This window comes from Parambassis ranga, chromosome 13, assembly GCF_900634625.1.
Source record: "Parambassis ranga chromosome 13, fParRan2.1, whole genome shotgun sequence".
NCBI lineage: Eukaryota > Metazoa > Chordata > Actinopteri > Ambassidae > Parambassis > Parambassis ranga.
This window is the reverse complement of record NC_041033.1, coordinates 24,492,975-24,507,420: the sequence shown is the minus strand read 5'-3', so window position 1 is coordinate 24,507,420 and position 14,446 is coordinate 24,492,975. Positions and strand designations below refer to the sequence as shown.

General features: G+C 46.4%; 2 protein-coding genes across 3 annotated transcripts; one reads left to right on the top strand and one right to left on the bottom strand.

The window, feature by feature from the left end:
* Positions 1-2,605: 2,605 nt before the first annotated feature.
* Positions 2,606-4,272, top strand: LOC114445213 (inner ear-specific collagen). Its single transcript, XM_028420172.1, has 4 exons — positions 2,606-2,891; positions 3,020-3,100; positions 3,170-3,250; positions 3,332-4,272. Exons 1-4 carry the CDS (start codon positions 2,606-2,608, stop codon positions 4,270-4,272), a joined length of 1,389 nt encoding a protein of 462 aa, XP_028275973.1.
* A 1,256-nt stretch (positions 4,273-5,528) lies between these two features.
* sagb (S-antigen; retina and pineal gland (arrestin) b) lies at positions 5,529-13,344 on the bottom strand. Of its 2 annotated transcripts, XM_028418901.1 has the most exons (16): positions 13,312-13,344; positions 12,791-12,858; positions 12,605-12,665; positions 12,401-12,445; positions 11,229-11,428; positions 10,754-10,813; positions 9,801-9,868; positions 9,570-9,705; positions 9,402-9,486; positions 9,129-9,201; positions 7,856-7,993; positions 7,339-7,416; positions 7,056-7,070; positions 6,928-6,980; positions 6,474-6,483; positions 5,529-5,657 (listed from the first exon to the last, which is right to left on the bottom strand). In XM_028418901.1, exons 2-16 carry the CDS (start codon positions 12,836-12,838, stop codon positions 5,564-5,566), a joined length of 1,164 nt encoding a protein of 387 aa, XP_028274702.1. In that variant the 5' UTR covers positions 12,839-12,858; positions 13,312-13,344; the 3' UTR covers positions 5,529-5,563. The 2 variants fall into 2 exon arrangements, with proteins under 2 accessions (XP_028274702.1, XP_028274701.1); XM_028418900.1 differs by lacking the exon at positions 13,312-13,344 and having other exon boundaries at positions 12,791-12,912.
* Positions 13,345-14,446: the final 1,102 nt, after the last annotated feature.

Sequence of the window (14,446 nt, the reverse complement as noted above, 5' to 3'; positions counted from 1 at the left end):
GTTTAGTGTGTGTGTGTGTGGTTTCTGTTTACTGGGTTCAGGTTCAGTTTTAGATTGTTGTTACCCTTTAAGCCAGCAGGAAGGGAAAGTAACACACTCAGCTCACACATCGGTTCCTGGATCCTTATGCCAGGCTGGATCACTGCAGATCAGACCTGCTGTCACAGGTGCCCTGTGCTCTGATTGGCTGTTTGTGTCTCAGCTCTCACTCTCGCCTTCTTCAGACAACACGCTCTGATGAGCCCAGCGTGCCTTGTTCCCCATCTCCTCGTGTCTCTGTGATAGCATTCAGTCCTGTTGGTCAAAGTGTCAGGGTTCAGGATCAGGTTCAGCTGTAATGACGTGTCACACCTACATATCTCCCCAGTGAACGTGTCCTGAATGTCATCCGTTTCTTTGATATGATTCATGATCGCACATCTCTGCACTGTTTTCTGTATCATGGCGTGGTTGTTGTTATTATCGGTGTCCGGGCCATGCCAGTGTGTTGATGGAGTTTGTGGGTCTTCAGGTGCTGCGTGGTCTCTGTGCCCATGCAGCAGAATAAAGTCCCAAAATAGTTCAACCTAAGAGACTGCGTGGTGATACTCTGCCGTTTGTACTTTATGTTACTGATGTTTCATGTGCACAACCTATCTTCATGTTAATGTGCCCACTGGATGATATGCTGCATAAACCACTGTATAAACAAATAAATCATTAAGGAACAGGACAGTAAACAATCTTCAGAGGGTAATCGATCAATAAGGTCATTCAACTAACGATTAATGACTTAATCAATGATTTGCATCCCTAACACGAACAGTTTCAAGTGAAGCTTAACCTTTAGGTCTGAGACTGCTCCTGGTCCAGGTGTATCACCTGTCCAGGTGTCCTACATGGATCTTTCCATCCTGATTCCCAGGACACGACTAATAAAGTCACACCTATGGAGCACTTGTCTCTGCAGGATCAGGTGACGGGTCAGCCCATCGGATCCATGCATCCAGGACAGGGTTTAAGTTACACTTGTGCATTATCACCGGTCTGTGAAGCACTAATGAGGTCAGATCATACACAGTGGGAACAACAACACTTTCACACGACAACATGCAGTGAAGCAACCATCTACACACACAGACACACACACACACACACACAGACACACACACACAGACACACACACACACAACACACACAGACACACACACAGACACACACACACAGACACAAAGACACACAGACACACACACAGACACAAACACACAGACACACACACACACACACACACACACAGACACAAAGACACACAGACACACACACACACACAGAGACACACACACACAGACACACACACAGACACACACACACACACACAGACACACTCACTCAAACACACACACACACACACACACACACTCACAGACACACACACACACACAGACACACACTCACACACACACAGACACACACACACACACAGACACACACACACACACAGAGACACACACACACACACAGACACACACACTCAAACACACAGACACACACTCAAACACACAGACACACACACACACACACACACACACACAGACACACACACACAGACACAAAGACACACAGACACACACACTCAAACACACAGACACACACACACACACAGACACACACACTCAAACACACAGGCACACACACACACACAGACACACACACTCAAACACACACACAGACACACACAGACACACACACGCACACGCACACATGCACACAGACACACACACACTCAGACACAGACAAACACACACACAGGCACACACACACACACACAGACACACACACTCAAACACACAGACACACACACTCAAACACACACACAGACACACACTCACACACACAGACACACACACGCACACGCACGCATGCACACAGACACACACACACTCAGACACAGACAAACACACACACAGACACTCAAACACACAGACAAACACACACACACACACACACAGACACACCACATTGTTAAAATGTTCAGTTCAGAACCCGAGTGCTTAGTGAAGATGATGATCACATATGTGTGTGTGTGTTCATCATCATGTGTGTTTGTACTTCATCATACTGGTGTGTGTGTGTGCGATGTGACACCTTTGTGTGTTTTGCAGTTACATTATGCCTTACAGACAATAACACAAAACACAGGCCTAGTTCTTACTCAACACACACCTGGGTGGGGCAGCAGGAGGTGGGCGGAGTCTCTGGGTTTATTAGCATCAGGTGAGCACAGCTCCAGGTAACAGCAGAGTCGACTGATCTGGTGAGTTTCCTTCCAAATTATTTTCATATGAAGTGTTTCTGTTTTTGATGATGTGACAAAAAAACAAAACTACATGTTAATATTTACTGAATACAAATACACAGTGTTTTGTTAAAACATTAAAAATGAGATGTATTATATATAGATGCCATTATATTATTATTATTATTATTTAATTTCCTAAAAACATCTGAAAGCGGGATCGATACACAGACTTTCACCTTTTTACTGTTATTAATAATAATGATAATTAGGACCACACATGTTTTCTGTTTGTGATGACTGAAAAATGACTCTGTCTCCCTGCAGACCATGTTGACCTTTCTTCTTCACTTCCTGGTGACGGTGGTGTCCTTTGCCGTTGTCACGGCAACAAGTGAGCCCCTGCCCCAGAATGCCACAGAGGCCCCCCTCCCTTCTCCTCCTCCAACAGACCCGGGCATCTTTCCGCCTATTGACGAAAATGACCGCAGTGTGTACTGCCAAATGCTGCTTCTTTCTGATGTTCCCCAAGACCAGATTCCTTGGTTCTGTCTATGCACACAGTGCCAGAACAACCAGGGACCCAAAGGAAACCCGGGACCCCGCGGACTGCCGGGTAAGATGATCTGCAGCAAACCCAAGCGCTCCAACTGAATGGTGATGTTGAACTAGAGGCACTAGAGGCAGCACTGAGGCCTCTGCTGCTGATTAGCCAATCTTACCTGGCAGTTCTCTCCCCCTTAGGTAGCCCAGGCAGTCCTGGAAGTAGAGGCCTAGCTGGGCTCAGAGGTCCTCCCGGGTTTGTGGGCAGACCAGGAACCAAAGGTAAGCAGTCCTGCCAATTCTGTTGGTTCTGTTAAAAGTTTCAGCTGACTGTGTCACTTTGAACTTCAGGACAGAAAGGAGACGATGGTGAGAAGGGAGACAGTGGACCCCAGGGGCCTGCAGGACTCAAAGGAAGCATAGGGTTTAAAGGTGAGTGTGGAGGCCTCATCAGGTACTTTGTCACTATTGGTTTCAGGTCTCGCTGCTGACTGGGTTCCTATTGATTTGCAGGGGAAAAAGGCGAACAAGGTTTCGAGGGCCGTCAAGGAGATCAGGGTCCTAAAGGAGATGACGGTGTCTGTCAAGATAACTGCGAGTCCAGCCAGGCTCCACCCGGACCACCAGGTCTGCCTGGCTCTGCAGGACCCAGAGGTCTGCCTGGTACCCAAGGACTACTAGGACCCAAAGGTGAAAAGGGTGACAATGGGGAAGTGGGTCACCCTGGTGTCCCTGGATTTGGGGGTATGAAAGGAGAACCAGGGCCACGGGGTGAGTGTAACTGTACAGATGGAGTAAATGGGAGTCCAGGGCAAAAAGGAGACAAAGGAAACAAGGGTGATGAGGGAAAGGTGGGTCCTGAGGGCAAGAGAGGGCCACAGGGAGATAAGGGAAACATGGGGGACATGGGGATGATGGGTCCTCCTGGTCCTTGCATGCCCACTGTTCAGTCAGCCTTTGCTGTGGGCCTAAAGACAAGCTTTCCCCCACCCAACGCTCCTGTGGTTTTTGCCACAGTTTTCTACAACTACCAGTGGAGCTACGACCCTGACACCGGCCTCTACACTGCCCCTGTCAATGGCACTTATGTCTTCAGCTATCACCTGACTGTCTACGACCGAGTCCTCAAAGTCGGCCTCTTTCATAACTTCATGCCTGTAGTGAAGACCACTGAGCCCAAAGTGTTAGGGACCACCTCACACTCAGTGATCCTTCACCTAACCAGGGGGGACCGTGTGTGGATTCAAGTCAAGGATGCGATTACTAATGGTATGTATGCTGGCACAGAGACCAGCAGTACCTTCTCTGGCTTCCTGCTGAACACTGACACATGTGACGAACCCTCTCTGAGATCTCCCATGCCCATCATGATGGTTCCTGATGGTGGATACAGCTGGGGCAATGCACCAGAGTCCACTGCTGCACCCTCTACTTCTGCTAGCAGAACCAATTAGCTTCCTTGATAAGTGAATTACTACTGGCCACCTGTAGAAGGTTTTCCATCATGACAAGTCTTTATCAAACACACACTTCATGGTTCTGAATCAAACAAAGCAGCACATTTTCACCCAAAACAACACACAGAAAAAATCAAAGAGGTGTCGCGGTTACGCAGACTCACACAGAGCAGCTGTGATCTGAGCTGGCTTCTGACTTATTTCTGATACATTAACAGTTCCAGCTAAAAGCTGTGTAACGAAACACACGGCAGCCACCTGAGTGATGTAACAGACTGTAGTAGCCAATCAGACGAGCTTATTTGGTGTCTGTTGTGGAATCTGCTGTAATAACGCCCTGCAGCAGTGGTGTGATTGTCTTTGATTGTTTTTGGGTTGTCGGCAGGTGTGGGTCTGTTTGTCCTCACTGTCTTTGTCAATGGTCCAGTGTAAGTGTTATGGCAGCAAGATATTTGATGATCCTGACACGGTTTCATCTGGGCTGGGTTTCCCTAAAGTATCTCTGTTGTGTAATGGAACTAAGCTTTGATGAGTCAATCAGAGGATGTGTCTGTTTTCATTGGGAGTATCTGACCTGAAATCTGAGCAGAGGACTCTTTGTGTCCAGGCACGGCCTGATGTGTTTTACAGCAAGAAAATATATCATATTTACAGAGTGCTTCAGTCCTTAAACACAACCTTTGTCTTCGATGTTTTCAGAAAAATAAAAATACAAAATGAGTGTGTCTTTTCCTAACACACCAAGCGTGTGTGTCAACATGATGAGGTTACAGTCATGTAGCCTTGTAGTACTTAGGGTTGTTCTTACCAACTGGTTTAAGAACTGTGAGACTTGAAGGAGAATAAACAGCAGCTAACAGAAGTCCACACCTTGATCCATTGTATCTGTGTATTGTGTTTATGCTGTGGGCCTGTCCCCCTTTAACAACGGTACCAATGACTCAAAGTCCTTTGGAGTTTTCATTTGATATAAAAAGAACCTTAACATGAAAACATATTTCTTGGTTAGTGTGACTTCCAAACTACAGCTGTGACATGTATGCCGATGGTGCGTGTGGAGGACGCAGCGCTGAACAGTCTCAACAAAACAAAATGAGACAATAATGTCTTTAATGTGAAAGCATCAGACAGGAAGCAGCATCGAACACCGGCAGAGGGTCAAAAACGTACACTGAGACAGTTCAGGTACTACTACTGCTTAAAACCTCGTTAGCTGAGACACTATTAAATATTTAATACTGAGGATATTTATCGCCTCAATCTGCATCAATAACTTAACCAAAACAGCTCAGGCCTCGGTGGGCGACTCGTCATCATCTCCGTAGACAACTCCCTTCAGGTAGGCCCGTTTGAATTCCTCAAACACCATGTCGTCTGATTCACTGCAGACAAAGAGTACAGACCAGAACCAATCAGAAACACAAAAGGAGTTCCTCCCGTCACCACCTGAGGCTCCACAGGCCCCATGTTTGATTGACCACCCTGACCACCCCTAAAATCTGTTCAGGTTCTAGTTCTGCGATCCACAGATGAGTGTAAGGAGGTTTTTCAGGTGACTTTATGTCTCAGCTGTGGAGTGCAGACCGAACAACAAACAGAACACAACTCCAAAACAAATCTGTGAGTCTGAAACTAGAGTGTTTCCAGACAACAGAACCAGGGCCGTATTCACAAAGACTCTAAGAATCCTATTTTAACCTACAAAATCTTAGTAAGGACTCTCAGCTAAAAAGTGATTTAGGAACATTTTCAGAGACTCTGAGGAAGGAGCAGACTGAACGTTTGGTCTCAGTGAAGCATTGTTATAGATGTGATTGGTTGACAGAAGAACATGAGAGCACGCTCCTAACAACATAAACAGCATAGAATGGACAGTGAGTGTAATCCTATAAGACGTTAGGCTGGGACTGTCATCAACGTTCTGTGACTGGTTGGAGCAGATTTACCTGCAAACAAATGGAAACAGGTGAAAGAAGGCAGAGACCAGACTGGACAGAGGAGCAGAGCTCCGTCTGAGCACAGTCAGCTGAGCAGAGAACATTCAGCCGGTCAGTTCGGTTCTATCTGAGAGACAGACCTGAGAGGACACAGCGCAGCAGATCGATGCTTCCCTCATAATTCTGAACATGTCACCACTAAGGGAAACTCTTCGTGCCTAGAATCTGTGAATACAGCCCCTGATTTCTTGTGGATCTTACCTCTCCTTGGCTGATGTCCAGACAGCACAGAGATGGAAGGACAGAAGAGAGAAGAGGTTAGAATTCTCCTGTATATTTCAGCGTCATGTTTCAGGACAGTTTATGCTCATCTCACATTTCATCAACATTTGAACCTGTTAAGGGACAACTTTAAGTTAAGCAGCTTGAGGTATGTTCTGCTGACAGCAGTTTATAAACAGGGAGCTACGTCACATTCAGAAGATTAACATCCAGATTACTGCTGATCAATACAGATTAAACACAGACACACAGAGTAAAGCTGCCCGGCGCTCCTCCAATCAGTGAGCAGCGTGTGAGCCCCAGAGACAGTTATCTGTAGAATGAATGCTGATTGGAGGGGCCTGAAATTGTGTGACCTCTGCTGGACCACACAGTAAAGACAAACTGACAGCTCAGCTCTTGGATCTGTCTGAGGTCTGAAGGAGGTCTGTACCTGGTTCAGGTTTGGAATGCATCAGTCTAAAGGGGACCTCCAGAGACACCTCGCTGTAACAGAGACACAGCTATGAGTCCACAAGCAAGCTTTAGACACACGTTGAAACTGTGTGAGAGTGAACTTACCTCGATCCCACCGTCCTGTCCGGCAGCGGAGACACAAAGACACATGAGTCAGGTTTCAATTAGTTGGCCACTAATGTGATCACTTCGTCAATCAAGCATCAAGTGGAGCGCATTCATTCATGCAGGTTTCCAAGAATCCAGGAGTTTAAAATCAAGGCAACTGGACACATAGCTGTGTCCTGAAGACAATTCCCTCATGTTGCTTCATCCATTCTGCCCACTCTGGGGATTGGTTTACGATTGGTGTGTTTACGTCCCATTATGGCAAGTGGCTCAGACTCACCCAGAGGCGGTCATCCTTAGCACGACCTTATAGGAGACCAGCATGCCCTGCACCTCCTTCAGGACCTCCTGCTTCACTCTGAGACAGACAGATATGTGCAAGCACCACATGGGTTTATTGTCTGCTTTGCTGTCTTTGGTTAAAATGTGAGTGTGTGTGTGTGTGAGTGTGTGAGTGTGTGAGTGTGTGGGTGTGTGTGAGTGTGTGAGTGTGTGTGTTTGTGAGTGTGTGTGTTTGTGTGTGTGTGTTTGTGTGTGTGAGTGTGTGTGTGTGTGTGTGTGTGTGAGTGTGTGTGTGTTTGTGTGTGTGTGTGTGTGTGTGAGTGTGTGAGTGTGTGTGTGTGAGTGTGTGTGTTTGTGTGTGTGAGTGTGTGAGTGTTTGTGTGTGTGAGTGTGTGTGTTTGTGTGTGTGTGTGTGTGAGTGTGTGAGTGTGAGTGTGTGAGTGTGTGTGTTTGTGTGTGAGTGTGTGTGTGTGTGTGTGTGTGTGTGAGTGTGCGTGTCTTGGTGTGTCCCTGACATGCTGGATGAAGCCAGATTGGTGTCTTCGTGTTTGAGTCGTCCATCCAGAGCGAGGCCTCTCCGGTCCTTGTTGTGAGCCAGCAGGGGGTACAGAGTGTACTCCTTCTTCAGACTGGTACCAGACGGCACAGAGTCACTGTCAGACCAAACAGAACATCAGAACATCAAGTCTCGCTTTAAATTCAGAAGCATGTTTTCTTATCTAAATCACACTTCCTGCGACGTCAGAGCACATCTGTGCTTTACCTGCTGCGCAGCCAGTTACAGCTGTTTGAAATGTGGCTGCTCCTTTTTCTCAAGAAGCAAATACTTCACACAAACTTGTTTTTCTCAGTAAAGTAACAGCAGTAAATGACAGCTGGTACACTGATCAGCACCATAACACTGTGACCAGACACTGTGCCTGTCCCCCTATGGACTCCTCAGACCTCAAGGTGAGCTGTGTCTGCACCAGGATGTCAGCAGCAGGTCCTTTAAGTCCACTCAGCTGTGAGGTGGGCCTCCATGGATCAGACTGCTTTGTCCAGCCCGTCCCACGTCCACGAGGTCTGGGCAGTTAGGAGGCTTCAGCACCTGGAACTGGTTGTTGTGCTCACCATTCCTGAACCATAGCTGCTTTATGTCAGGGAGCATCATCCTGCTGAAGGAGTCCATCAGGGACCACTGTGTCCATCAAAGGGTGGACATGGTCTGCAGCAATGCTAAGCTAGCTGCTGCGTGTCAAAGTAACATCCACATGAACAGCAGGACCCAAAGTGTCCCAGCAGAACATCACACAGAGCAGCACACTGCCTCCACATCCTGGTTCCATGTGTCCCCTGGCTCAGAGACGCAGCTGGACGTCCACGCGATGTCAAAGAACCCCATCAGACCACCTTCTTCTTCTGATGTGTCCACATGTGTCAGCATGGACACCCTGACTGCTCTGTGTGTACCAGAACCAGCTGCAGCAGCTGGTCTCTTGGATCAGACCACATGGACCACCTTCACTCTCCATGAACCTGTCCCTGTCTCCACTCCCCTCGTCCCCTTTCCATAAGACACTGACCCCTGCAGACCAGGGACACTCACAGAGCTGCAGCTGTGGAGACGCTCTGACTCAGTCGCCCACACATCAAATCTTTCTGCTTCTATATCAACTCTGAGGACAAAATGTCCACTGACTGCCTGAGACGTCCTCCCTGATAATCAGTGTGATTGACCTGTCAGAACTCAGAATGTTATGGCTGATCGGTGTATTTATAGGTGCTTTGACAGTTTGAAACACTCACTCAGTCTCTTCTTTGGCAACAGATTTGATGTATTTGTCGTTGGAGTAAAGAATGACGTTGGTCACCTGCTCCGCTAAACAGAGAAACGACACGAGTTAGTGAAAGAAAACTGAGGCTCACAGCCTCAGCTCTCATCATGATGAGTTATTTTATATGTTGACATGTCAGAGTGTCAACATTACAAATCTAAAATAGATCTGATATCCATGTAAGACGTCTCTCGTGCACAGATAAGACATATGAACAGATGCATGTGCAGCCACAGGGTCACACCTGAGACACTGATGTTTTTGATGTTCCTGCTGGATGAGTTGGTGATTTCAACATTGACTTTGAGTGGCTCGCCATGATAAAATGTCTGCAGAGAGACAGGAGGACAGGTTAGTCAGTGCTGGTTGGACCTGCATCAGATGTATCTGCACATCCTAAAGTGTCACTGACCTCTTTGGGCAGGCTGAGTTTGACGTGCAGAGGTTTCTCAGACATCAGGAACTCAAAGGTGGTCTCTGCCGCTGGGACCACTTTACTGTCCTCTGGACTGAACTGGATCTTCCGAATAGTAAGACGAACAGAACTCCTGCAGAGAGATCACCATGAAAGACCTGAACACAAACACACAAGTTAAACAACACATAGGTTTGATAGATTCAGTCTGACAGCTCAGGGACTCACTGTTTGTCGATCTTTTCGTCCTGATTCTCACCACAGAACGCTTTCACCTCAAACTCCACTGCACATTTCTGTCCAACAAACAGAGACATGGACAGATCACTTCAAACACAGCAATAACATGTAATCAAGCGTGTGTCCTCCTCCTGTGTTGTCCCTCTCTCGCTCTCTCTGACCTGCAGTCTGGCCCTGGGAGTCCAGCGTTTACTGCCTAACTTCTTTATCTTTAGAATCCTGATTCATTAATCTAACAATACCCAAAACCTTTCCAACCTTCAAGCAACAACAACCTGCCATGTTTGTGCTGGAATGTGTGACGTTTGTTCCACTCTACTGTCCTGTCTGCAGAGCCGGTCCTGCTTTTTTGTGCTTTCTTAAGATACAATACCATAAAATTAATGCTTAAGGAACTTATTGTGCCAGAGGACATTTGAAGAGCAATTACACCTTGAAGAACATTAGGTTATACATATATCTGTGCATGCTCCCATTCATCCAGGTCATAGTCATTTCCAAGAGGTTAAATTGACGTTGCGCCACTCCCCCAAGGGGCTTCTTCAGTTCTGCAACTATTCTCTTTCAGACCATCTGTCCTCTCTGTCTAGGATTTGGACATTATTATCCTCAAAGGAATGGCCACTGTCTTTGAGGTGGAGGTGAACGGCTGAGTCTTGTCCTGAGGAGGTGGCTCTCCTGTGCTGTACCATCCTTCTGTGTAGTGGTTGTTTGGTTTCACCAATGTAGAGATCAGAGCATTCCTCACTGCACTGAACTGCATAGATTACATTGCTCTGTCTGTCCCTGGGAGTTCTGTCCTTGGGGCTTGGTGATACAACAACTATATAAATTAATGTAATAGTAGTAGTAGTAATGATGGAGTACATGTTCATGCTTTCCAGATCTCCTCCCTACAGAGAGGGTTTTAAGGGAGGGAGTTAAAGTCAGATCTGCGTTACCTTTCCAACATCAGACGGTCCTGGCTGAAGAGCAACAGAACACGGCAGGTTGTCTGGAAACTGAAACACAGACAGAGAATCATTCTTCAATCACCATTAAATCAATCTATTTGAAGAGTTACGAAGAGCTTCAGAATTCAATCAGACAGCGCCCGCAGATCACACAGAGTCTGTCAAGAACCAGTGAAGTGAATCACTACCAAAAACCAACCGGCTGGCTCGTCTCCTCTTTGCTCCTGTCTCATGAACTAAAAGTGCAGCTGAGGGTCGGTCTCTCCATCCAAAGGGCCGAAGCCTAAATCAGTGATTTCATCATGATTCATGAATAAACACACCTCTGCCTAATTCCTCCTCTGCTTGTCAGGTGCACTGGTCCATCTAAGGACCCTTCATGTCAAAGAAAAATGTGTTGACAGCCCAGGTTAAGAGATAAGCACCAATCCTGGATCAGTCCCAGATCAATCCTGTAGCTCACCTCGAAGAAGAAGGGGAAAGCATTGTCTCCCAGCTTCCGCATCAGCTTCTGCTGGATTTTGGTGTGGGCGAGCTTCTCTTTGTCCTGCAGCTCTGGATAAACCTGCCGGGTCACCAGGAACAGGTCCCTCCTGAAGGCCACACCCATCACATCCATGTCTTGGCGGCCATACCGAAATGTACATGACAGCATCACGTACACTAACAAAAACAGATCAATGGGTTAATTAACAGGAGGATGTAGGACCGGTAGGAGACATTTGCGCTGTCTTTAGCTGAACTTCTAAAGAACTTCATCATCCATTACATAAGAGCTTTCCTAGACTACAAGTGGAGCTGATTCCCCAGTCTGTTCAGAAGAAGAGAAGAGCTCCAGATGAGGCTGAGAAGGCGAAGTAGATTGTTGAAGTGGCATTAGAACAGACAACGTACAAAAAAAGGATAAACGTAGGGTCCTAAATAAAAGAAAATGAGTCGATGTGTGGGGCCTAAGGTATTCAAATAAAATATAATGATGGTGTGACTCCTGTGCAAAGATGAAATACAATGGTGATATGGGACCTCACAGTCATTACTGTACAAGAATCTGTAGAAAACACGTAGAACCACTGATCTTTAAATTAGGCTGCGTATATTAAGAACTGAGTGCAGCTGGACTGGAACTAATTTCTTAGAGGCTTTCAGTCTGTCAGGGGTCATCAAAGATCACTGAGGTTGATGACAGCATGAGCAGGTGCTGGCTGGTCTGGGGTTCTCTAGACTGCCCTAAAATGGATTATTCAGAGCATCTCCCTTTCTTAGTCGATAGCTCTCTGGAGACAATGTGGACATTGCTGTCCTTAGCAGAGTATTCTTTGTCCTTCAGTTAGACTCCACACCCTGGACTACTGAGTCCTGACCACTGTCCCCCCTGTGGTCAAAAAAGGACAGTAGTACTTGAAGAGACTCTATTGAGGACAACGTCCTTGCTTAAAGGAAACAATCCTAAACAGGAGGGAGCTAACTCCCAGAAACTTCAAGAGCCACATCTGGACTTTTTAGGAGGCTAGATACTGAAAGGGTCAGCGGCCGGTCTGAAGAAGCCCTTTGGCTGGATGAGTCTCTGATTCAGATTAATAAGTGCTGCAGGCGCACCCTTCTGTCAAAGGGGCATCAAAGATCGAACACACTGACCTTTCTTCCCTTTCAGTTGCATTGGGTCGATCACAATGACTCCATCTGTGGGACAGAAAACAGGAATCGAGTCCAATCAGTCAACAATGACTCAGACGAGCTTTTTACTGTCGAGTACAAAGGTGAGACAGTGTTTGCTGTTGTTCCTTCTTTGTCGATGACAACACAGTGAAACATAAGCTGCTGGCTCTGGTGAGAACTCACCAACTGGATCCACAAAGTCACAGTGATCCACAAAGTCTCTCTTGGCCATGTAGATGGTGATCTGCAGAGCAGACAGGATGGTTACATCAGCTTTGTTCTGCTGTTTGGGACACAGCAACCACCACGGCCACTACTGTGACTGTTACCATGGTTACCACTACATGCTGAGATTCAAGCTGGACTCACCGACTTGTCGCGGGAAACCTTCTTAAAGACGACGTGTTTGGGACTCATCCTGATGGACAGATGTGGACCTGCAAGAACACCAACAATTAAAGCTGCTCTCATATATATTTATATAATGTCTTTTGAAAATGTATTTGTTGTTTTAGCACAGCTGGCAGGAGAGCATCTTTCCCATGGTTCTGTATAACACTGATGACTATTTGAGGATCATTGCAGCTTAAGGTGATCAAATGAATGCAAGCCGTGTCCCGAGCAGGGGTCTGATCCCTCGAGGGTCTCTGACACCGCGTCCTTCCTGCAGATGTTTACTAGCAGCCTGCACTTGTTACTGACATAAATGGTTAACTCCTCGTTCACCCTTCATCACCCGGGAAACAAAGGATGATTCAAAGGAACTTTGAGCTGCACCACGATCACTGGACCACACAGGTTAACTCATGTTGAAACAATGCAAATATCATTTCAGCTTCAAAGTGAAGACTGTTTTAAGTATTGATCGATGATCGAACAGAAAGACTGACCTGACCAGAGTGGTGAGGATGATGAAGATGAGGACCGTGGGTTTGTATGAATGATCTGAGCAGTCTGATCAGCTGCATTTATAATCTACACACACACAGCCTGGTCAGCACGCAGATCATTACACACTCCATAATCCTGCAGGAGGTTTGTCTGTCCCCTCTTCTTCTGTGTCCACTCACAACATTTTAAACCCAACAGTACATAAACTGACTGATCGATCACTTCATGGATATCTACTTAAACCGATACTTCAGATTGATTTGTACTTTAGGTTGTTTCTTTGTACTTATTGATATTTCGATGTGATAAGTGATTGACATTGATCAGTACACATGATGCACAGCTTCCAACACAAACAGGAAGTGGAACAGAAATCAATGGAAGGATTTATTTATCTGACCTGTCAATCAAACTTGATTAAATATATCAGTGGTTATTGATTTAAATATGGGCTTTATCAAAGGCAACTGTCACACATTGTTTTGACCACAGAAGCTTGAAATTTGAAGCTTCTTCACAACTGTCAGTATTGAAATTATTCACCATGTGTTGTGTTGTCAGCTGTGAGACGCCTGAGCCGATAAGATGCTGTCAGTCAGACTCAGCAGTCTGTCTGCTGACAGCAGCACCTCTCACACACGTGTGATGGTGAGACAGCCAAGATAAATAAGTGGTTCCATAAATAAGAATAAATACATTTCTATTATACTAAAACAATTCACTTCTACTGTGGGATTAACAGCGATTGAGGCACTCGACAGAATATTTAAGATGACACTTGATTTTGAAAACTGTGAGGGATAAATGTAAACATCCAGGATGACATCACTGCAGGCAGAGGCTGGATCAGTTCTGATTGAAGATCTGTCCCTCAGCAAACTTCAACCCATGACAAGAAACAAGAGCAAGTCACTGCTGAAACAAACGGTGCTGACGGCACTTCCTCACAGGTCTCCGATTGGACCACACATGGTTCAACATGAGCTCCAAAGCCTGGGAGTGGGACTCGTACATTCTACTGATCCTGGTGGGAAAGCGTCCCCTCAACATACTCCAGCTGCCTCAGAGCCTGCACACACACAGCGTTAGACCCTTCAGGGGTCACAGAAACCTTTGTTGCCTTTAAACACTAAC